Source organism: Aythya marila, assembly GCF_965140915.1.
Source record: "Aythya marila genome assembly, chromosome: 7".
Classification (NCBI taxonomy): domain Eukaryota; kingdom Metazoa; phylum Chordata; class Aves; order Anseriformes; family Anatidae; genus Aythya; species Aythya marila.
The window spans coordinates 29,754,136-29,778,578 of NC_139048.1; the positions used below are offsets into that span (position 1 = coordinate 29,754,136).

Sequence of the window (24,443 nt, forward strand, 5' to 3'; positions counted from 1 at the left end):
ATGTTTTTCCTTTTAGCAAACAATATCACTATATCAAAATTCTTGGAAATTTAATTGAAAGTTACTTTCAGCTATTTTTAGTTATACTAAAAATTTCCCAACTTGCTTTCTGACTCATTTTCCTTCCATTCCTGCAGTCTCTTGACACTATTAGGATGACCTCTGCTTGGTGTTGGAAAAAGATGTGTTTATCATATATGTAATATACCAAAGAAGTTATAAAAACTGACAATTTTTAAAATAAAACAAGGTCCTCCACCTATATAGGAAGATAAGGAAGCAAACCTTTAAAGGCTTATGTTTTATGGTTTATGCTATATTTGCAAAATTTAACAGAAAATTTGTCCTTCATACTAAAACAAAGAAGTTGTCTAGTTGATTTTTAAAGGTAATAAATCTCAGGAAAATGGAAGAAAATCTTTATTAGAGTAGAGAGCTCCTGAATACGTGTTTCACAGGCAAAGTAGAAGAGCTCAGAGAATGAAAATGAAGACCCGAGTGAATATTTCCATATCATGGGGGAGTAGGTACAATTCAAATCTGACTTACTTCTCAGTTATTTTTCCATATCCCCTCTGGAGTAAGGCGATGATAAAATTATTTGGTATGAAAATGTTTTTTTTTTTTTTTTTTTTTTTTTCTAACCTTTAATTTCCCAACCAGCTCTTCTTTCATCTTTAAGTTCAGTATGAAGTAATAAGATGTTCTAATAGTAAAAGTTTACATAAAACATAAATTAAAAGTAGTAAATGAATTTGCTGTACAGATCTCAATCAGTAAGTACTATGATGTTGTTAGGTCTTGTTTAAATATTCCATATGCCAAAATTATTAAGGTTAACTGTTTACATTTCAGTCTTTAGAATACATGTCTTAAGCTGAAACTGTAGATCATGAAAAAAATAATTAAACCCAAAGGCTAGACACAGCTATTTGGAGCACCTTTTTGTGGCTTATGTGTGTGCAGGAGAAAGGTTTCCTTTTCTGTTTCAGGACAAATTAGAACTGACATGAAAAGGACAGGATTTGCACTGTTTTTTGTCTATTTATTTTGGAAAGACACCCTGCAAAAGGCCTAAACTCCATTTGCCACAGCTACATGTGCACCTACAGTGTATAACTTATTTTTGGTAGAGGAGGGGGATTTTTTGCAGTTCTAGAGAGATCCTGAAACACGTTGGTTGAAATAAAGCTGTTCAATAGCACACAGACCTTAGTGCCTGGGCTCTAATACAGGTGCAACTTCAGCATCCTGGTCACTTCCTCAGGGTCTTGTGTTATGGCAAAGGTTCAGATGAGGGGAAACCACTCCTGTGGCACAACAGCTTGAAATGGCCACTGACAGATGTTACCAACCAGAGTGAAGAAATATGGCTTGTTGGGGTGTCACATGGAAGTTAATGGAAAGCGTGTGGCTATGAACCCTCCTAAGGAAAAACAAAAACAAAAACAAAACACACACAAAAAAAAAAAAAAAAAACAAAAAAAAAACAACCTACACTTCTAGGGACAAATAATATGCAGTTGAATGAAGGCTTGGCACTGCAACAGTGTCCTGCTTGTTGGAGCAGGAGACTTTTGTCACCAAATATTGGAGCTGTCTCCCAGTTCTTCTGTAAGTCTACATGATGGAATATGTCCCCTTCAGGTACAAAGCAGCAAGAATTACCTGGGCACTGAGAAACTGGCTGTATTAACATCCATCCTAAATCCCACCTGATGAGGAAAATCTGGTAGTGAAGGAATTTCCCATGTGGTTAGGTGCAGGTGGAAGGAAGATGGGGTCAATGACACTTATTTTTTGGAGAGAAGAAATGGTGAATTATGTAAGATTATATGTGAAACAAAGAGGAGGTAGGAAGTGGTATTGATCTTGGCATACAGGGACATTGATAAGAGAGATGCTGACATTTTGCATAAAATACTAGGCAAGTCTGAGTATGAAAAAATGGAAGAAATGAGGTTTGGTGGAATTTTAATATACATATATATTTATATATTGGAAAAAAAATATTTTTAGTCAGCAAAAAATAAAATAAAAATAAAAAATAAATTTATTTATTTATTTTTATTTTTATAAAATAAAAATAAAATAAAATATTTTTAGCAAGCAGGCAGTGTTCCAGAGGAGTAGTTTTCCTGGTGGCACCAGCAATATAGGGCAATAGTTTTCCTGGTGGCTGTTGTGATGGTGTTTTGGGGATGGGCTGACTGAAATTTTGCAAGAGCCCAACGTCATTCTTTCATTTTGTTTTTTCCTCTCTAGGACTACCTGAGAAGCTGCATCATGTGCCTTGTGCACAAGAAAAAACAGCTGGCAAACAGCTGGCAAAACTATCTATTTCTACTTCTTTGCTGACAAATCTGTTACTGGGTTCCTGAGGTGCACTTGTGATCTGTCTTAATGGGACAGACATTATTCCTTGCACAAGCATCCTGTTGCCACCTTTTCACTGCCCGTAACAAGCTTTCTTCATGGCAGGAAAAAATTAATTAAGGTTGAATTTGGCTGTTCTTGCTCAAGGAAAGGAGTCACAGGAGTAAACCAGGACTGAGTGGTCTGTCCCTTGCTGTACTTCAACAGCCAGTACTGAATCCCCTTGGGAACTAAGGAGGGAAAGGTTATGAAAAGAGCTGCAGAATGAAGTAAAAGGAAGTCCTGTGGCCTGAAGGGCAACTGACTTAAGTAAGGGCTGAGTGATACTGCCAGGAAAGCATAGAGCTGTGCAATGGGTGATTAACTTCTCAAGCTCTGTGTACAGGAAAAATTACTCTCATAAATCAGAGAGGTCCCCATTCCTCCTTCCAGAGGAGTTATAAGCAATATAACTTATAACTCCTCCTTCCAGAGGAGTTATAAGCAATATATTCCTCCTTCCAGGAAGAGTTATAAGCAACACTGTGACCCCATTGCCCCCCAATATACAGACATTTCAATGGTGGAGACTTAGATGTCTACACCTGGATTAGCAGCTTTTGAGTGCCAAGAGCCAGAATTAGTGCTGGCGTTTTTCCTTTAATATTTCTCAGCTTCGTTCTCCTTCAGTTTTTCTTTCTTTTCTTTCCCCCAGTGTTTTTTCAGGCTGTCTCTTGTCCAGTTGGTTGGCTTTGATGCTGTGTATTCTTGAGCCTGAAGGTTGGCTCATTGGGTATGAGACCTCATTTGAGCCCAGGTCGGAAGCAGGATGGTTTGTTTCTTCCCTGGGATGCTGCAAAAAGCAGGTCAGGTCCAAACTGAGAGGCTTGGACCTTCCACCTGGTCTAAATGTGAACTTCCCTGTGGACTGGGGTTTGGATCCAGCCAACAAAATCACTGCAGAGGTGGGCTGCACCCAAGCTCAGGTGGGTGGCTGGGCCAAATCCGCACACAGCAGGGTCTGTGTTGCAAGGTGGTGGTGTTTATTTTTGGATGTGTGACTACTAACCACTAACAGAGTAAATATTTAATATAATAGAATGGAAAAATAGAGTAATCTGTGGAGTTTAGGCAGAACTGTGTCACTTCAGCATAGGGGTAAGGTGTGTGATTTTTCCTTTGAAGCATTTATTATTTTTTTTTTTCTCTAAATGAATCTGAGGCCTTGTTAGCTTTAGGGGTGTCACAGTTTGCTTTGCTATTTAAAATGAACTCCACCAGCTGATAGTCTGCCAGCACCCTCCCTGAAGCTCTCCTGCTAGATGATGTATGGGAAACACATTCATTCTAAAGTGGTGTTTTTAAACAAACTCTTTTCAGCTGTGGCCAAGTTTAAATATTCAAATATTTCCTTGCCTAGAAAAATGGTTTTGCTTTTAAATAGATAAAAACTGGTAACACTGCTCCAGAATCTATTCCTATGACTTCCAAGCTGTGACCAGGAAATGGCAATTGAGGCTAGATGTGACTCTGGTTAGCTGTAAACATAAAACAACACTTTTACTGCTAACAGCTGCATTTGGCAAGCGGGGCAAAGCCCTAGGGATTTAAGCTGTTTTTGTTGTTGTTGTTTTTGTTGTTTTTTGTTTTTGTTTTTGGTTTGGTTTGGTTTGTTTGTTTTCTGTGTGGGTATCTGAGGTTGGTGAATTTGTTAAGGTCTAATAGGTGTATGTGAATCCATAGACCCAATGTACTTGTTAATCCGAGTCTTGACTACTCCCTAGCAGAAAGGGTTTCTTGAGCTCTGTTTTTCCTAAAACTCCTCTGGCCTTGATACCTCCTCCTGCCCACTGCAGCATCCAGCTGGTAAGAGGTTGAAGTGACAGGGTGCAAAGCAGCTACAGAAACACTTGCATAAAGCAGTGTTAGAGACCTATTCACCCCTTTGCACTGGTTTTGGGTGGCACATGTTGCTTTTTCCATGACAGCACTTGCCATCATTTCAGATTCCTGTTGTGGATGGCATTGTCAGGCACTCCAGGTCGACATGGTCTTGCTAGAAAATAAACATGCGTTTTTTAAAAAGATGCTCACATTACAAACTTTGCTGGCCAATTCACTTCTGTTGTGAGCAAAAACACTGTCTTGGTCCAGAAGAACATCTCCTCTGAAGTTGTGACATTACTTTTAGACAATTCCAGCTGTGGCAAGATGACATTTTCCCAATGGGGAGGCAGCTCCAGACTGGTTTTCCACTGGAGCTGTTATGAAAAACATCCCTTCTGTGTAGCTGAAGGACTGCAGTGATGCTCACAGATGAGTGGTGTCCTCCCGGGTTTGCAAGTCATGAAATTTCTTGTTTTCTACCTACTTCTGCCTATTGCAAGTGTAACCACTGTGGAGTAGAAGTTGAGTACACAGAAGGAGATGTTACTCTTTCTTGAATACACGGAAAGGAGATGGTACTCTTTAACCTTCATTTGCTCTCTGATTTCTGCTACCAAAATACCAACCTCGCTATTAACATTTATGTAATGTGCTGCTTTCTATTTTTGTCCTTTTGAAAGTGGACAAACTTGTCACAAAACTTTTCAAAGCTGGAAACTGCTGAAGTCTTTCCAGTGCTCAGTAACAAATTACAGTTTTGAGATAATACAAAGCCCTGGGTATTGCTGAGAAATGGCATGTTCTGGATATTTTAATTACTAATTTTTGTATCTGGGGAAAAAATGTTCAGATGCCATGCAACCAAGCAATGCATGTGTATTCTGAATCGTAAACAAATATTCTCCCTGGGACTATAATGTTTTGGCAGATTATATATAAATTAAAATAAATAAATAAATAAATAAGATTAAATGGGGATTCATTCAGCTGCTCTATATAGTGACCAAAATATCTTGGATGTCACAAGGGTGTGGATTTAGTCACTTGCTTTTCCCAGCAATATACTATTATTGCTACTACTTGTTTGGTACAGCCCCTTACTAAGCGAGGAGTAATGCAATGTTCTCCATGCATTCTGAAACCCTGTAAGTGGTCTGTTTTAGGCTTTTCTTTATTTTGGGGCAGCAGCAGAACATGATCAGAGCGGGAGTCAAAGACCAGTCAGGAAGGCTGGGCCAGTGGTGAGGCTGGGGTTGGATGGGGCACCACTGGCTTTCCACCCCAAACCAGGCAGACCTCTCCTCTTGCAGGAGGACAATGCACTTTTGGAGTTGAAAAGTGATAGCCTCCAAAGGGACCTCTGGAGGTGGCAGGAGCTGACTGCTGAAGCAGCTCAAGGTTTTCACCCATTCTTTGTCTGTATGAATCAATCCTGCAGCGAAACAATCACAAATGGATTAAAACCATGTTTTTGTAGGTGGCTTAGTTTCTTCTCTAGTCTTGCCAAAGATTTTCTACTGCTGAAACATCATGTCTTTGAACAGGGGTGACGTGCTAGGAAGGATGAAGTTGGTGGTTGGTACCATGTTAGCTATGGGATTGCATGAGTAACTCTTTGAACAGATTGTGGGTAGAAATTGAACACGCATGTGGTGATGCTCTGTTACAGCAGTATATTTTTTATCATAAAAACAGTAATTGTCATCTAGTCATACAGATGAACATTAGCTTGAAGGCTAGGTGCACGTGTTTGTAATAGCTGTTCCACAGAAGAAACCATTCTATGAAACTGAAGAAAAATAAAGACTGGGGGGACAAAAGGATTTCTTTCTAGAAGAAGAGGAAGGATAGACCGAGACTTCAAAGCAGTCACCGAAGAATGCCAAACAGGGTCTTGAGCACTTACATGCTATGGCCCCCTGCCATGATAAGTGAAATAACTTTATGTTTAAAGTGTGGTTGTGGCCAGATCTGCTGACTTCATCCCAAAGCGTGCTAGGCTTTGCCACTGCTCCAGGTGACGCACATACGTTTTTATAAGGTGCTAGTTCAGAGCCTAGACAGCCAGCAGCATGCTAGCCACTCTTCTGCTTTACTCATAATCAAAAGAATTCAGCTCAGTTCCACTTGCAAAGCCTTGCCCTCAGGGCAACGACTTGAAGATAGTCCTGTGGAAAGCTCTGTTTTTTGGTTTGCTGGTTTAACCAAAAAATATGTACTTTTGGTCAACTGGAATAATCATGTCTGTTAGGTTTGTTCTGCCCTTGTGGAATTGAAGAAACCTGAAATTCCTTTGGGCTGACTCAACTGTTGAGACTATTTGAAGACGAAACATTGCATTATTTTTGAAAATATTTTGAAAAAAGGCTGATCAATTTTAGTCAATACTGGTTGATTGTATTTTATTTCTCCCCCTTTTTCCCTCCTTCCCCTTTTTGGTTGTCAAGAAGGTCTACATGGCATGTTGTGTTGTCTGAACTTAATTTATTTAATGTGCATTTCCTGCACATCAAGCAGGAAACCCTGTTTCTGGTGTGTGGAGAAACCCTATTTTTTTGACAAGTGAATGGTGTACCTGCACTATAACCAATTCAGGAAGAACCTCAGCCTGGCCTCTGGTCTGGAAGCAGGCAATCAAGTCCAAGCTGAAAATGGCTGTGAAGTCAGAGCTGAAGTGCTGTGGTCTCATTTTAATCATGTTCTCAAGACTGAAATGTGATTTCTGTCCTCAGGCATTTGGTTTAAAAATGGAGTTATATATTGACCTTTGAGTTATGTTTTCATTGATTGGGTCTGACTTTTTTTTTTTTTTTTTTTTTTTTTTTTTTAACATCACTGTTACCTCTTACAGGTGAGAAATGTCACAAATTACACCTTAAAGGGGTAAATATCTTTGTTTGTTGTTTTTCTTGTAGTATGTTAGTGGCCTGACCTGGATTTCTGCTATGTTGTTAAATTCAGCTGCATTTTCCTATGAAATAACCTCTTGGCAGTAAGAGTGAGCTTGTCTGCATGTTATTGCTGGGTGCTGATAGGCAGGGATAGGCTGCACACTTTCCATCCCTACAAGAACTGAATATTTTCTCTGCTGATTTGCTACTCTACTCTGTTTTATCATTATTTTTTCACAGAACCACAGAATTTCTAGGTTGGAAGAGACCTCAAGATCATTGAGTCCAACCTCTGACCTAACGCTAACAGTCCCCACTAAACCAAAAACTTCTCTGTTTGTGAAGAGAAGGTCTAGCGGGGCACCACCCCTGGTAGGTTCACTAACCAGCTGCGTCAGGAAGCTATCTTCCACGCTCTCCAGAAACCTCCTAGACTGCTTTCTCAGGGCTGTGTTGTGCTTCCAGGATATGTCAGGGAAGTTGAAGTCCCCCACGAGAACAAGAGCTGACGATTTTGCAACTTCTGTCAGCTGCCTGTAGAGTTCCTCATCCGTCTCCTCATCCTGGTTCGGCGGTCTATAGCAGACCCCGACCAGGACACTAGCCTTGTTGTCCCTGCCGATCCTAACCCAAAGAGACTCGACCTTGTCATTCCCAGCCTCGAGTTCTACAACCTCGAAAGACTCTCTAATATAGAGAGCCACACCACCACCCCTTCTGTGCTGCCTGTCCCTTCTAAAGAGCTTATAGCCAGGCATTGCAGCACTCCAGTCATGAGACTGGTCCCACCACATCTCCGTGATGGCAACCAAGTCGTAGCCTGCCTGCCGCACGATGGCTTCCAGCTCCTCCTGTTTGTTACCCATGCTGTGTGCATTGGTGTAGATGCACTTCAGCTGTGCCATTGCCTTATCCTCCGGCCTTGCCATCGTTCCCCCTGGCACAGCCCCAACAATCCTAGCTTCAGCCCCATCCCCCTTCCTACCTAGTTTAAAGCCCTCTCAATGAGCCCTGCCAGCTCCTGGCCCAGGATCCTTTTTCCCCTAAAAGATAGGGACCCGTCTGCGGCCATCAGGCCAGGTGCTGAGTAAAGTGCCCCATGATCGAAAAAAACAAGATTTCTGCGTTGGCACCAGCCCCGGAGCCACGTGTTTAATAGGTGGGCTTTCCGTGTCCTCTCTGTACCCCTCCCTGCCACCGTAGGGATGGACGAAAACACCACCTGCACTCCCGCTCCATCCACTAACCGACCTAGCCCCCTAAAGTCTCTTTTGATAGCCTTCAGGCTTCTCTCTTCAATGTTGTCACTGCCCGCCAAGGTAGTGACAACAGTCACTAGTGACAACCAAGTCAAGGTAGACCACATCCACAGCCTTTCCCTCATCCACCCAGCGAATTTTGTTATAGGCTGTAAAGTAACATTATTTTAGAGGAAGATGCTGACATAAAAATTGTACTGAAATATTCAAAATTACTACTACTATAACATTATATTTAATGTTTACAGCTAGTTGGGGAAAAAAAATTGACCATTTAGGAAGCTAGTAATTTTAACAATCTTAGTCAAGGATAATATCTTCTTCACATCATGAGTGTCAAGTTTTGAAGATCTTTCCAGTTTCAAAGGAAGAGTAGCATGTATACTTATTGTGGTCTACTGGGATCTGTGGGTCCAAGTTCAGCTTTCAAATGGTACCAATGTCATAAGGATTTAGTGGGGTCCCTAAGACATGTCTCCTTGCAAGTCGTGAAAAACTTTGGTTATCCAGGGTGCTGTACAGACAAAGGTTAGATCTCCCCCCCACCACTCCCATACCTTACTTTCCTGCTTTGCAGAGCCAACATCCCTTGCAAAGCAAATATATTTCCCCTTGCGTCTGGCTCTTCATTCCTTTCACTCAACAAACTTTTCCTTTTTTATTACCTCTTCTGAAAGCAACAAGTAATTTAATTCTATAAATAACACTTTTTTTTTTCTTTTTTCTTTTCTTTTCTTTTCTTTTCTTTTCTTTTCTTTTCTTTTCTTTTCTTTTCTTTTCTTTTCTTTTCTTTTCTTTTCTTTTCTTTTCTTTTCTTTAATAAAGAAACAGGTTCTGATATAAACAGTTTATATCAGATGAAACTTTTTTATGCTGTTAACTATGTAGGGTTTGTATAAAACAGCACAAAAATCAATGTGTTTATCTTGAAATTGCAGAAGGTCCCTAGGGTTTCTAAAAGTGATCCTGCAGGAATGTCCCAAGTCATAAAACAGGAAAAATATTCAAGGTATTCAGTAACTTTACCTACTATTTATCAACACTTAAACTCTGTTTCAGTACTTATCCCTGACTGAACTGTTGGGCCATACTGCATTTAATACTGGGCTGGTCCTCTCAGGTCTTACAGTGATGAAACCAGACTTTAATCCTGAAAAAAATCACTATTTTGACTACAAAAATAGAAAAGACAGCAAAGTATCACCAATTATGAGGATAATACTGGGCTGTACTAGGTAAAACTACTTTCTATTAAAATGACCCACTTTTAGCTACCTGTACAGATGCCAGACTTAGGCTGGATATTTTCCACTTAGCCTTAGGCTGTTGTTTTCTTGAAGGATTTAACTTGAGAGTTGGGGGTGGAAATTTAGGGAGCAGCAATCTTGTCCACCATCAGCTGTGCACACTTCATCCAGGCACTGTGTATCATGTCCTGGCTTTGGAATGTCTGTACCACCAGATATCCTGGGATCCTGTGATTTGACTACCTTCTTGTCCAATATCCAGCAATTTATACATCATGCCTTCTTGTCCCTGAACTCCTCTCCCAAGTTCTTAAAGTATTGCTGGTGCAGAGGAATGAGAGACACCCAGTGGTGTACTACTGGGTGGCGATGAACAAGCTGGATTTCAGGTACCACTATAGAGAGTGGGAGAATATGGCTTGTCTGGAAAGAAAAACTTGGATGTTTCTTGTTTGCTGGGAAACTGGGAAGGCAGAAAAGCTTTTGAGCAATACACAGGGGAGATTTCTGAGTGAAGGAAATAGTTTGGAGGTCTTCTCAGCTTTAGTCATCAATCCAAGAAGAGATGGTGAGGAGATCATTGTTTAAATATGAAAGAAGCTTTGGAAATTTGACAATTTGAAGGACTCAGTGAGACTAGTTCAGCCTATTGTTTTCATCAAAACTTGCAATTCCATTTGTTGAGCAGATCTGGGAAAAAAATACCCCTGGTAACTTGCAGAGGCTGAGAAAAGCAGAGCAAAAGGGACTGGCGGCATGATGCAGAGGCATATTTGCAGGAGGCAGCACCAGTCACATCAGCTGGGGGAAAGCCTGGGTTGAAGCAGTGTCTCATTTCTGCTGGAGCTGCTGCGTTTGTAAGAAGCTAAATCCAAAGGGCACGTGTAGGATGTTGTATTCCTATAAAGAAGAAAAACCTATATATTTTTCTACTCCATGCAGAATATAGCCTGCCATGGAGACAATATTTAGCAACAGTTTCTATTGATATTTGCTCCAGGGCAGCCAGATGGATGATGAATTGTACCTCACTGCTTGGACATGGGATGCTGACGAGCAAGTTAATCTCAAATCAGGAGTCATGGTAGAGGGTTTAGAGACAGAGTCCATGGGTGCATGCAGCTGAGTGGGGCTTAAGTCATTCAGTGCAAGTCAGCCGTAGTACATCGCCCTGCAAAGATGCTGGTTTGCTTCCTGATATGCAGCACACCTGAGAACACGTTGGACAGTAAGTCTCACTAAAATGTGAGTGCGAAGGTGCTGGCAAGACTGATTGCATTAATTGTTCATCCCTATGTGAATGCCTTTTGATTTTTAACTAGAGCAAGAGGCTTTTACACTTCAGAAGAATTTTATGTTTGTGTAAGCTACTTCTGAAAAGCACAAGACATCGAAGCTGCAGTACTTCAGGTGACTTGGATCTGGAACTTCTAGAGAAAGATACTACAGGCATCAGCTCAAAAATCCTGACTGGGCTGAGGACTTCACAGACTTCTTTAGTACAAGTACCATGTAGTAACATATCCCTTCCCTGTCTGACCACAGTACAAACAGAATTAGTGTAGTGGACATCTTGCATGTAGGTGACAAGTCCCTTCTGCCAAACATTTATCTCTATGGCTAGTGGAAAACTTCAGTGGGAGAAGGAATTTCATAGTGTCTTTTTTAACTGCTACTCAGCATATGCATCTTCATGTGTAGGATCACCCAGATTATAGTGTCTTACACTTCAAACTGATATGTGATAAAATTTATGATGTAAATATATATATATATATTTAAGTGGGGAGAGTCCAGTCATAAATAGAGATATCTGGCAAAGAAGTGAAGTCAGTTTGGAGACAGCTCTGTCAGTCTGAGGTTGTGCTTAATAGGTGCTGATCTTGGTGAAGAGGGGGATGGAAAGGTTTCATCACCGTGGGTTCCACCACCTCAGTTTTTTAAAAAATATATGTGAAAACACATTGATCTAGATGGTAAACATTGACTCTGAATAGCAATTCTCCACTGTCCTTTTGCTTTGAAAAAACAACATTATCTCTTAGCTGATGAATAAGGTGATTCATAGGAGAAAAGTGTGCTTATCTAGCTGTTTTCAGGCTCTAGCATGGGAAGCTGGTGATGCATAAAATGCTCAAATGAAGAACAAATTTACCAAAGGAAAAATATTAATTTGTATTAAATGCATCTGGTTTTGTTGGTTTTGCTCACTGCACTGAGCTGGTCCTACAGATGCTCCTATGGTGCTAGGTGTTTCTTGCTGAATTCATGTTTACATTTTTAATAGAAAGTAAAAGAAAAAAGAGATTGTAAATACATCTTTGGGCTTGAGGTGAAAACTAAACTACATTGGTTTGTGACAACTACATCCTTGCAAGACACTTCTGTAGTGATCCATAGCATCAGTAATTGTCCTCATTTTTCATTGTAAATATCTGCTAGATTTACAAAAAATAAAAAATAAATAAATAAATTCCCCAACCGTAATGTACTCCTGATCTACTTCTACCTAATGAACTAAAACTTCATTAATTTGACCTGCTCTACCTAAAGTACTTTAGACTTTTGTTACTGAAGTCAGCATTGATGGAACTGGATTGTAAACTTCATAGCGCCTTTGCAAATGGTTTTGGTTTGTTTCAGATTATTCTCCCCCCTCACACACACACTTTATGAATATGTGCCGAGCAGTGAATGGTGTTATTTCTCAGTCAGAAAGTGTTTGATCATAAAAAAAGTCTGTTTCTAAAGAAGATTTGACGAAAACTTGTGTTAGAAAAGTTCGCAGGCATTAAGGATATTCTTCAAACTGTTTGATCAGTAGCTTCTAAAAGCAAGATGTATATATGTAAGCAAGCTGAACATACAGCTGTTTGGGGTTTTAAAAGCGAAACATTTAGACAGCCCAGAGCTTTTAAAGGCAAACATGTTAAGCTGCAGAAGGACAAAACTGAAGTGAAAAGGAGAATTGATATTCAGCGTACTAATTTCTCACAGGCTGAGATTGACATTGACAGCTCTGCTGGGAAGTTGCATTGTTATTAAAAATTATGTGGAAATCCAAACTGAGGATAGGAAATTATGGGATGCTCTCTGAGAGTACAAATTTTGCTGAATGAAAATAAACAGCTAATCTCAAACACCTAAATATCATATAAAGACATACAGGCTTTTTAAAATGCCATGTGACAGGGATGTCATGAGGCAGTAGCCAGTCTCGTAATGTCAAATATTATTGGCATGTTCTACAGAGCAGCTGAAATTCATATGATGTCATAGAAAAGCAGGTTGAGAGCTGAGTAATAAAAGAATAGAACTGATGACAAGATTGTCCAAAAGGTGGTCTGTGGTAGCAAAGTGAGGGATGGGGGCTGTTTCAGGATTCTGGAAATAATCTCACTGGTAGATGGGTCCCTTGGAAGAGCATCCCTAGGATGGGGGGGAGGTGGCCCGGAGTGGGATTGGGCTGGAGAGTCCTGCCCCAGGGGGCATCCAGCCAGGGCCTGGGGGATTGCTGGGTGACATGGGAGGTGCCAAACTGCCGTGACTGTGCCTGTTGCCACCTCAAAAGAGGAACTCATGATGTGTCTTTGGAGTCGGAATAATTCAAGGTAAGAGTCATTTTTGGGATGGTAACCTGGAGTGCAAAGCTGCATTCAGAAGTCCTTGCTGCCCATGCAGCCTTTGCCTTTGAGATCTCTGTGCAGCCCCATTTATTGGCATGGGACCAGTTTTTTGTTGGTGTTACTGCCACTGAACGTTCCCATTTTAGCAAAATAGGCAATGGTCATTTTCAAACAGCTCTGTCACCTTCCTAATTTAAAGAGCCATTTCTGACATCTTGAGTGAGTTTCTTTTTGCTCTTTATGCCTGAGTTGTCATCTCTAGTGCTAGTTCAAAGGCGACAGATTAGCAGGCCTCAGAAAGGGTAAGATGGATGACACCTCAAAGTAGATTTCCACAAATACTCCCAGCAATAACACAGACAGCTTTCAGAGCTGTTTGAATATAAACTCAGAGCAGTGCTCAGGAAGAGCAGCTCTTTCCAGTCAGGCCTGGTGTCACTTTCCTAAGATAACCGTCAGTTGTCACGCTAAGCACACTGGTTTTATTTTGGCACTCGAACATGGTTGTAAGGAGCAGAAAGCTTTTTAGATTTGTCACAGATGAGAGGCTGAGCATTTTACAGAAACATTTTGGTCTCCAAATAGATCTTCAGTGGCTTAATACATTTGTGGCTGGCCAGGTGGCTGTCAGCTGGAAGTTGCCATCAGAGCCCAGCATTACTGGGTGCCAGATGACATGCTGAGCAGAAAGGAGGAAGAAGCTTTGTTCTGAGATTGCCCATGATCTACAGCACGTTGGGAGATGCCAGACCTGGACTTGGCACTGTGGAAAATGAAGCTGTTCTCTTCGGGGCTGTGCTGTGCCTTGTCTGCACCCAGTGAGTATTTGGAGGAGATAACTTGGGAGCAGCATTCTGCTCGGAGTCCTGTGGGCTGGGGAAAACAAAGCATCTCTGGTTCTGCAGCCCTTAGCGTGGTCACTTCAGCTTGTGTGGCATGGAAAACCCTTGCTGTTTGTCAAACAGCAGCATCACCATTGCCATTTGGTAGTGGCAGATTTGGTCAGCTAAGGTCACGTCCTCTCCCATATTGCTAGCCCATGACCCCAGCCGAAGTTGTTCCTTGGGGGAAGTCAAGAGACCAGGACCTATCTGATGTGAGAGTAAATACAATTTCTATTTATTTATTTATTTTATTCTGTCCACCTCTCTTCCCTTCACAAAAAATGCTTGCAGAGTTTGTGGGCTCTGCATCCTTAGGGGTGGCCCTGACCCTCTAGGACATGGCCCTGTTGAAATACCACAGGTGTTGCTCCCATTGAGAACAGCCTTGGGTCCAAGCCTGGTGAGATTACATAGTTAGATAACTCTACCAGCTTCCCTGAAAAGACCCTAAAGCCTTCAGGGCGTCTATGTTTCTCACATGATATACTAGTGGGAGTGACAAAATGTTGGACCCTCAGGCAATCTTTGGTCATCTGCATGGTGGCAAGTGAGGAAGTATCTGACTGATGTCACAACCTGCTATTTCCTTGACTAGAGAGGTTTTGCTTTGAGGAGTCCCAAAAGTACTGAACTTGAATATAGTTCTAGTTTGTATTAACAGGGTTTCAGAAAGGAGCCAAAGATTAGTGAGAGTTAATGTTTTGATGCAAAGTGTTGGAAAATGAAGGGCTCTTTAATTCAAAGTAATTTCGAGTATTTTGATGGTCTTAAGAGCACCACATTGCAACAAAAAGAGAAGGAAATATGTAAGATCTCGAACTGCATTTTTGTGTGAAAGCTGTGAGGGAGGTTTGTGTTTGTAGCTGCTTGTTAGCTTATTATAAACCAATGTACCTGGTCCTTTTGTGAACCTGCCACTGCTCTGAAGCTCATGTCTAAGGTGGGAGTACCTCTCCTGTGGGAAGAGCCTTCCCTGGGAAGCAAAGAACCCTTCCCAGAAAACATTAATGTATGGGAAATGTCTCAGAGTGCTCATCTGGGAACCCCCTGGATAGTTGAAGAGAAATGAAGGACATTGTAAGTGCTCGATGTGGTAAAATATTACAGGAAGTCGGAAGAATCAGGTCGGTTGTGTCATTTCCCATCATGAACCTTGATGCTGTTGTTTTATCAAGAACTTAATTCTTCTTAATATGATTTTGTCTCTAAAGAAGGAGCCGTCGGGATTTTACTGCCTGACATCTGTAACTATTAGCAGTCTGAAACATTTTCTATGATTTTCCCCATGTCAGAACCCCACCTCACAGCAGTAGAGCCATTGGCAGGCCATGCTGGGCCTTTGGTAGGCTCATGCTGGGGAAATGTAACGTAACCCCATCAAGTACAGCAGCTCATTTTTGGCGAGGATCCTTCATTTCATCCTAAAAAAAAAAAATAATAATAAAAAATCACAATCTCATTCCTGTGTTTCTGCAAAAATGAGAAAGTGCTCTGAGGGGTCTCATGGTAGGAAAATGTGTGTTCTTGGGCTTGAAATCCTATAGACCTGACGTCGTTCCCCTTCACTCCACATGTGGTGACTCCCCCTGCATGTGCTGACTCTGGCTTCACCACGACGTGCCAGCAAGCAGCATTAGGGCTGTGCTCTTGTGCACATGTCCTGGACACTACTTCTCAGCAGGCTTTGCTCTTGTTACCGCAAATGCTTCCCTGAAATGTGCCAATCCAGTTTCTTCCTTCTGCCTTTGAAGAAACCAGGGGATGTTTCAGATGTATCTGCCACCAGGCCAGGTGAGGTTTGTAGAAGAGCTGAAATGCTCTGGAGGATGTTTCCTCAAAAGGCAAAGGGATTTTTATTATACAATTTATAATTATTCTTTTTTATTGTTATGCTCTTTAAAAAGTCTTTGTAGAAAAAGGTGCTGAGCTCAGAAAAGCTTGTGCCTAAATTTGTAGTAAGATCAAATGACTGAAGATCAAGGAAGTTATATGGCAATCTTTTGTTTAAAAAACAAAGGGAGAAATCCACTAGAAAGTGATTTAAATATATATATATATATATATATGTTAAATTCAGTTACAACCAAGCTCTTCATTCTTTTGCATATCCAAAATTTTGCAAAAGCTAGTGTGCAGCACAGGAGTGGTGACACAACCACAATTGTAGGGAGGTAAACTCATCTGGGTAGTACCAGACAAACAGCAGAAATTTGTGTGTAAGGGTTCAACATGTCTAAATTTGAATGATAGATTTCTGTAGCCCCAACAAGTTTTGCTTGTGTGGTTTAATATTTATTTTGTTTTACCTTCTCAATATTAAAAATAGAAGTGCTCTTTGCTGCTGCTGGGCATTTTGTTCTGTTCATCTCTGTGATGCTGTTGAACAAGCACAGCAAGAGTTTGGCGATACAAACGTGTAGCAGAAACGGTCATGCCGAGGTATTTGAATAGATGTTTTTGGCTTCCTATTTGTCCTAACATGGAAAATGACATCCTGCTCATCACATTCTGATGGGTGCTTTAGTTGATGTTCATACAAGAAGAAATTAAACCCATGGAGCCATAAACAACAGTGAGAAAACCTACCAAAAAGCAGGAGGAGTGGAATACAAGGAAATGTTTCCAGCTTATCCTGTCAGGAAAAATGTTTAATGAAGAAGCAGGACAACCCTGTAACTTCATGAGCTAATGAAACCTTAGATCCTAGATCTTGGATGCTGAAGAAATGAATAGCTTCCTCTAGCCTGTGGCTGCTTCCTTGCCTGCAACATCATTTTTCTGTAAATTTTTATAGGTTGGCTTTAGCAGGGGAGGAAAAATCAATCCAGCCCTGTGGAAATGTTTGGGTGGCATCAGTGGAGGCTTCATGGGAGCCACTCATGTTCTTGGGCAGCTGGGCAGCATACAAAGCAAACACCACAGCGCTTTGGAAGGTGTTGGGCAGCAAGATGGGCTGTGAGAAGTAGCAGCATCAAGTGCTGGGGAATTTTGGGAAGACAACTTTTTAATAAAAGCATATTTTTTGCATTTCTCCATGTGAAGGAAGCTGGATGCTTTTGGCTTCTCATTTGAGGAGTTACTGCATGGTGAAGAAACCTCACAGCTGGTAGTAAATTAGACACTGGGGAGGTGACACAATTTATTAGATTACCCAGAAAACTAGGGATGAAAACCACATTTGGTCTTTGATCTCTAGGCAGCAACAGAAATACCAAAGATTGAAACAGGAAAAAATTAATCCCTCCTTCTTTTAACCTTAAAACACCCTCCCGTAACAAGTTGTCTTGTATGTGATAAGGAAATGGTTATGAAGAAAAACCCAGGTGAAGGCAAGCAGTCTGGGCTGCATCCGAACTTAATTAACTCTTGATTTGGTACCATCCAGCTTTTGGCACAGCACCTGTTTCCAGGAGGTGGTTTACAAAATAAGGCTGGAAGATGAGGGGAGAGCAGGGCTGAGTGAGCAAAGCAGGGCAAAGAAATAGCTGCTGCCCTCTAAAATAAGAACTTATTTGGATCCTCTATCTCCTTTCTTTGTATATGTTTTCCCTCTATAAACATAAGTTGCTCTATGTGTCTGGAGGACATACTTTGTGTCATCTGAACAGTTGCATCCCTTAGGAAGTTGTTGCAAAGGTTTAGCTGATGTTAGGAGTGGAGGGAGAGGTAATATGTGTTTAAATAGATCATAAACAGCAATTTCTGTTGTTACATGTATTTTATTTTTGCATGGGGGAAATGCTTCAGTGCATGTTGCTGCAGGGCTCGTTGGTAGCAAAAGTGAATTTACCAGAGAGTGGAGGCAGTGCAGGGGGTGGAGGATGTGAAATAAAAGCCAGGCTATTGATCTTATAAAATCCTGCGTCACCTCTGATACCCTGTTAAAGTTGTGCTAAGGGGTTACTGGCACAGCCTGCAGTGGGGAAATTACAGCCGCAGTCTGATTAATGTCTGCGTGTTTCACTCTTGCAAAGTGATCTCCCTCTGTTAGAAGGAGTTTGAATGAAAAATGAAGGCGCTGCTCCTTCCTGGTTCAATACCTGGTGTATTTTGCATGCTTACTTTCTGTAAACCCTCTTCCACAGCATTGTGTAGCAGAAGCAGTGATGCTGGGAAGACCTGGGAGGGCCAAAGCTGATTTAGATGTCTGGCCATGCTCAGCGCTTCGTTTCCAGCTGCGGCTCAGACGCAGGGCCACGGACAAGGCATCCAAATCTGGGTGGGATATTAATACTGATCACATGCTGCGCCATTTGAACACTTGAAACTGAGGTCATGTGGGTGAGAAGGCAGGCTGGGACCTGCTTTTTCTGTCCTGCCCTCTGCTCCAGAGGGTTTCTTCCATCTAAACAAGACTCTATAAGGAGACACAGTCATAAGCAATGTCTGTATTCAGGTCTGGTAATATAGAGGTGAAGACCGGAGAGCCTGTCAAAGTGGGGTGGTGGTGACAAGATTCTCCTAATCCACAATAAATATCTAATTGCACTTAATTTATTGCATTCTTGACATTTTCTCTTTGCCCTGCTGGTTCCCAGGGCTGAAAAATAGCTTAAACCTCAAAGTGCTCTTACTGGGTTTGAAACAGAATTGCACAATTTCCAGTAAGAACCAGAGGGAAAGTTCTTCTGATGCATTAGGGTTGCTGTAGGGCAGAAATGCAAGATTGCTCTTGGGAGTGGCCTTCTTTGGTGGAGGTCTCTACATACCTACTTCTACCTCAAACTGAAAGTCTTAGGACTGTAGACAGCCGTGGTATGAAGCACCAGTGCTTTGTCTGGTTATCATTGGGTATCATTTTTATCATTGGGTGTCTTTGCTTGGTTATCATCTCTACATTGTGGTCGTTTCAGCATTTATCCAGGTTCCTGTTTCTGCGTGGAGACCAAGGCTTATAGGCTGTCCTTGAATGCGAATAACAAACAGTACATTAAAAACAACCCTGAAAAGCACTGATTGACAGTGGTGAGATCTGACTGCCTAATTACTGTGTGTTTTGGGGAAAGTATGCACTTTCTGGTTTCTTTCCCTAGTGACTTGCCAGAAAATGCTTTTGCCAAGCCTTAGAGGAGCGCAGGAACAGCGCTCCTATTTCTCTAAATGAAGGCTTTTTTTTTTTTTTAATATGAAACGGGATTTTAACGGGGAAATGTCTGGGGGGCGACGAGCGTGGGCGGGCTCCCCCCTACCCTTCTGTCCCCCCTTCTCTTCTGGAGCAGCAAGCGGAGAGTCCGGTCCGTCCGTGTGAAATCTTTTCCCTGCGTTGCGCGGTGGTTTCCTACACGAGATGGCGCTCTTTGCCTTCCAATAAAGCCACATGCAATTTATTTTTTTATAACTCCCCCCCCCCCCCCCCCCGTCCATTCCAGGGATGCTGCTGGGATGCGGACGGGACCTGGGAGCAGCTCTGCCTCTGGGGGGCTCCAGCCGCGTGCGAGAGGCAGCGGGAACGGGCCCAAGTGTGGTAAAACATCCCACTGCCTCCACCCCATTAAAAGAGAGGCGCTAATTGCTTTCCCCGTGCACCCAGGACTTTTCTGATACAACACCGTCCTCCGTGCACGGCTCAGATGCCCCCCGGGAGGGAAGGAGCGAGAGGCTCCTGCCCTCCCTCTGATTTGGAAGGGCAACGCGACGCAGGAGCCGCTGCTTCCCTTTGCCAGCCCGCATTAAAACATTAATGTCCGTGATGGGCTCTTCCAAATAAGTCCGGGAAGGGCGAATTCCGGCCTCCCCGGAGGCTGCTGCCGAGCTCCCAGGCCCGGCGCGGGGGCTGCGTGTGCTGGGACAGGGGGCACCCGGCCGGGGGGGAAGGGGGGCGGCTCTGGGTGCCCCTGGGGGTGTGTGGGGGGACGCAGGTGCCTGAGGGGGCTTGGGGCAGTAGGGAGGGACTGGATAGGCTGAGGGGAGCGGCGTGGGGTGAGCCGGGGAAAGGATGGGGGTACCCCACGGGGTGGGGTGAGCAGCAGGGGTCGGCGGTGGGATATGGAGGGACCTGGGGGTGGAATGGGGAGGACCAGGGGCGGATGCCGAGTGCCCGGGAGGGACGTGAGGGGGTGCCGGGGAGGCGGGGGCCAGGCGGGGCCGCGGCGGCTCCACGTGGCTCATTAGCGGGCGGCGATTCAATATTTATGAAGTGCTCTCGTTCGAGTCCCAAGTCTTCGGCTCCAGTTACAAGGAGCTGCGTCACCCTCCGATCACATGGTAATTGTTGCTATTTCCAGGCTCCCAGCCTCGCGGAGCAGCACGGAAGCTCTTTCCCCTTTCCTTGGCTTTTTTTTTTTTTTTTTTCTTCCCTTCCCCTCTCTCCCCCCTCCCTTTCCCCGCTTGGCGGCTCCATGCGAGCGGCCCGGCGCTAGCGCGGGGCAGCGCCGCTGCCCAGGATGAGCGAGCTGGAGGGGGATTTCGCCGCGCTGCTGCTGCTCAAGGAGGAGCGCATCAGGGAGCTGGAGCGGCGCCTGGGCGAGAAGGACGACGAGATCCAGGAGCTGCGCCGGCGGCTGCACAAGTGCCAGTCGGTGCTGCCCGCGCCCAGCCCGCACATCGGGCCCCGCACCACCCGGGCGCAGGGCATCTCGGCCGAGCCGCAGACCTACCGCTCCTTCCACGACCTCCGCCAGGCGTTCCGCAAGTTCACCAAGGCCGAGAGGTGGGCGCGGGGGCGCCGGGGTTGCTGGGGGGACGAATCGGCCGGGGCCGCGGTTGCCTTAACGAGACCAACTCTCGTTTAGACACACACGAGGGGCACTTTTGGCTTTCCTTTTTTTTTTCTTTTTTTTTTTTTTTTCCTTTTCCCTAACCACACGCTCAGCCTGTCTGTTCCCCCCTTCCTGGATCAGAGCATCCCTTTGCGCACCCAGCCCAAGGCAGAGCAGAAACCCTCTCTTTCCTTTTACTTTGCCAGTGCTTTTCCAAAGTCCCGACCCGCAGCCTTCCCAGGGGCCGTGAATGCCACATGCGTGCTTCAGTCTCTGCCCCCACCCTCTGGGCTCCCTCAGCTCCCCACGACCTCCCCGAGGTCCCTGTCTTCTCCCTGTCACCCAGAGCCACTGGAGAAAGCAGGTTGGGACCTCCCAGCACGTCCTATGACCCCCATGTGCCTGCAGGGCTGTGCTGACAGCACACGTCCCCCTGCTGCTCCCATGCCCCAGCATCCTGCTCAGTAACTCAGCTGGTTTGGGGGTGCTCCTGGTTTTCATTTAAGGTCCACTCAATTCCTCCCCATCTCATTACCATGACATGCTGCTGCACCCTGTACCCCTGAGCCTCATCACACCCCAACCCACCCGGTCCTCCTGCACCTCTCCCCCTAGGCTGATACCCGCCAGTGGGCTCGGTGTCAGTGCGGGCACCATCCCCTCCCCCTTCCATCGACCCTTTTCCAGGGGGCTGCAAGGCTGTCGTGGGCACAGGGCACTGCTGCAGTCCAGCCCTACCAAGGGAGCAGCGGTGCTTTCCAGTCCCCGATGCTGACCTGAAGAATAAATGGGCCGGCCTGGTGCCAGGGCTCTCTAATGGCTCTGTGGGCATCTCTGACTTAAAAACTGCTGATGGTATTTTGGCTACTGTAGGAAGGGGGGGGAACTTGCCCTCTGGACAGTCTCAAGCCTGTGTTTTAGCCGCAGCAGCTGGTAATGCTGTCTAACTGCTCAACCCGCGAGGTCCGTGAGAGGTTCGAGAGGCGTGCGATGCGCCTCTCTTCTAAAACCTGGAGACACCTTCCATAGCACCATCCCCTGATCCAATATTTAGACCAGTCTCCTTTCTCCTGCATATTGATTTCTAACCAGTACCCACAGAAACCTCTTCATCTGGGCCTGGGATCAGCCTTGAAATGCTTCTTAATCTCTGAACATAAATAAACATCGATCTGTGGTGTAATTGTTTCTATTTATGGCTAGATTGTATGTAATATACACTGATGTTTAAAACTTCCAAGAAGTTGAAAACAGGATGCTAGAAACTCCCAGAAGTAGTGAAATCCCAACTGGAAGGAAAAAATCGAGTGTCTCTATCTGGCAATATGCTTTGTGTCTCGTAACCCGTCTGTGATGTGTAGCAGGGCCAAAGTCAGAAAGACTTGCAAAGATCTGAAGAAAGGGCTGTGAAAATAGAAAGGTTCCAAAAGATAGATTTTGTCCGTAAGTATGTTTTTATGCTGTTTTTCCTCCCAAGAACACAATTGTATGGATTGTAATGGAAGAAAGGAAAGTGCTTCTGTGTGGATGATTGCGTGTACGGAGCTATTCTGATGTAAACCAGGGTTTATCAAAATATTTGGGACACTGCAACCATAAAGTGCTGATCATCTATGTTTTCTGGAATATACTTTTTCCCTGTAGTTTTCTTGATGTGTTACTACTGCTTGAAGAGATGTGTGGTGAGGAAAGAGACATATATATGAATGATTTACTAATGTATATTTGTTCAGTGATATTTATTATTATTATTATTCCTGTGTACCTAAGCACGCTAAGTGCTTTGTGTTGTTCCAGACTGTAATGATAGCTGATGCTGCACCTGGTAGATGCATGCAGAAGCCCGAGGAGGGTCAATGTGCCATTGTTTTTCCTGGTGCGGCAGCAGCTGGCCGCGGCATGATGAGCTGGTGCAGTGACCCAGGCACTTCGCTAATGCCTTGGAGAGTGCTTCCTGAGAAGTGGTGCCTAGTTGCTAAGCAAAGTCTTTGCCATGGTGCGAGGCACTGTAAATGGTAAACAATGCAAAAAGTAAATGACGAGGTGTACCTAAGGTGATTGGCTAGGTTGAGTGTCCACATAGGTATGTGGGGATGTTCAAAACCATCTGATTCCTGCAGCAAGGTGCTTTCTAAACCCGAAGGCGTTCTCATCTGCATTTTTTCAGCATCTGAAGATGTTTCGTGCTGTACAAATGATCAACATGAGCCATAATCCCTATATTTTGTGGAATTTACTGAGGGGATGACTTGAAATGCATTCTCAAATTCAGAGGTGCGATATCTAATTCCAGCTTAATCCTGCCTGTTGGAGTCAACAAGCCGTATTCGTACCAACGCAATGCTGCACTGCTTCAGAAACTGTTAAGTGTCTTGAAACAGCAAACAAATCTCTGTGTGCAGGTATGGGTGGGTGTGCCAGAGCCACAACCAAAACGAGGCAATGGCTATGTGAGCCCTGTACCCATCTGGGCAGCCCTGTCTGTCTGTTCTTCCACGCTGGTCTGCACCCAGAGCAGCAGTTTCAGGGCCAGCATTGCTTTAGGGATGGGATCCATTTCCCCACCCTCTTCCCAACAGCTCAGCTGGCCATGCTCACCACACCAGCAAACTTCGCTCTCAACTTTTTGACAGGTTCCCCCCTGTCGTAGCTGTTTTTGGGACGTGTTTGCCACAAGATGGCAGTGGGGGCCAACATTTCGCACGAGGTGCTGGGGCCTGTTGTGGTCTCAGCCAAGCAGCCCTCACCCTGCTGAGGTCTTTTCGGGATGGGATCCTGGCAGGAACCTTTCGTTTTCATCCCCTCTGCCTCTTCTGAGGCACTGGGGAATGCACTGCTGCAAGCGCGTGTTTATCCATGATGCTCGACCCCAGCATTAAGGGCTTTACCCTTTGGACAGAGGGTTAGAGCAGGTGCTTCTGGCTCTGTATGGCACCTAGCTGCCACCACCTGGGGTTTGGTGGTGGCTGTGGCAGGATCAGCCCATCTCATGGCTGGTAAAGCCAGGTTCGGTTAATTTAGATGTGATCTCATCGTCTGCCAAGGGAACATCAATCCTGCCTCAGCCCACGCCTGAAAGACAATGCGACTGGAGCCATGTCCCTCGGGACACATAGGGGGAGCGTGCTGCAGCTGGCAAAAACACAGGCCTGCTGTGTTACGGAGGTGCCCGAGGGTGGAGAGGGACGGTCTGGGATCCGCAGCTCATCCAATATCAGGTGGGCAGCTCTGGGTTAAACAGGCAGCTCTACTTCTGTGGAGCAGTGTCTCCAAAAATCCAAAATTCAGAGGTGGGGTGTCAGGGACAGCAGTGCTTTTGACATTAATTATTAATGCCCTTCGTTTGCCTCTGGTGGGGAGATCATGCTTGCGTGTACAAATCCATCTCTATCTCCTAAACCTGCTGAGACTGAGGCTGGCACAGACCTTAAAATGGGGAGGCAGGGGGAAAAATCCCTTGTACCTGTGCAGCAGCACCCCAGCAGAGATGAGGAGCCCACACATGTGCTTAGCCTTTAAATCACCCTAAGAAATGCCTCTTTTTCCCTCATTTATCCATCACCAATCAGCTCCCATCCAGCGTGTGCTGGGGCAGC

At 44.3% G+C, this 24,443-nt stretch overlaps 1 protein-coding gene across 1 annotated transcript in view; it reads left to right on the forward strand.

The window, feature by feature from the left end:
* Positions 1-20,524: 20,524 nt before the first annotated feature.
* The window catches only part of PRKG1 (protein kinase cGMP-dependent 1), a 467,251-nt gene continuing 463,332 nt past the window's right edge, over positions 20,525-24,443 (forward strand). The window contains exon 1 of the mRNA XM_082764357.1: positions 20,525-20,798. Within this exon, the coding sequence (XP_082620483.1) occupies positions 20,533-20,798 (266 nt within the window). The 5' untranslated portion in view covers positions 20,525-20,532. The remainder of the gene's footprint in view (positions 20,799-24,443) is intronic.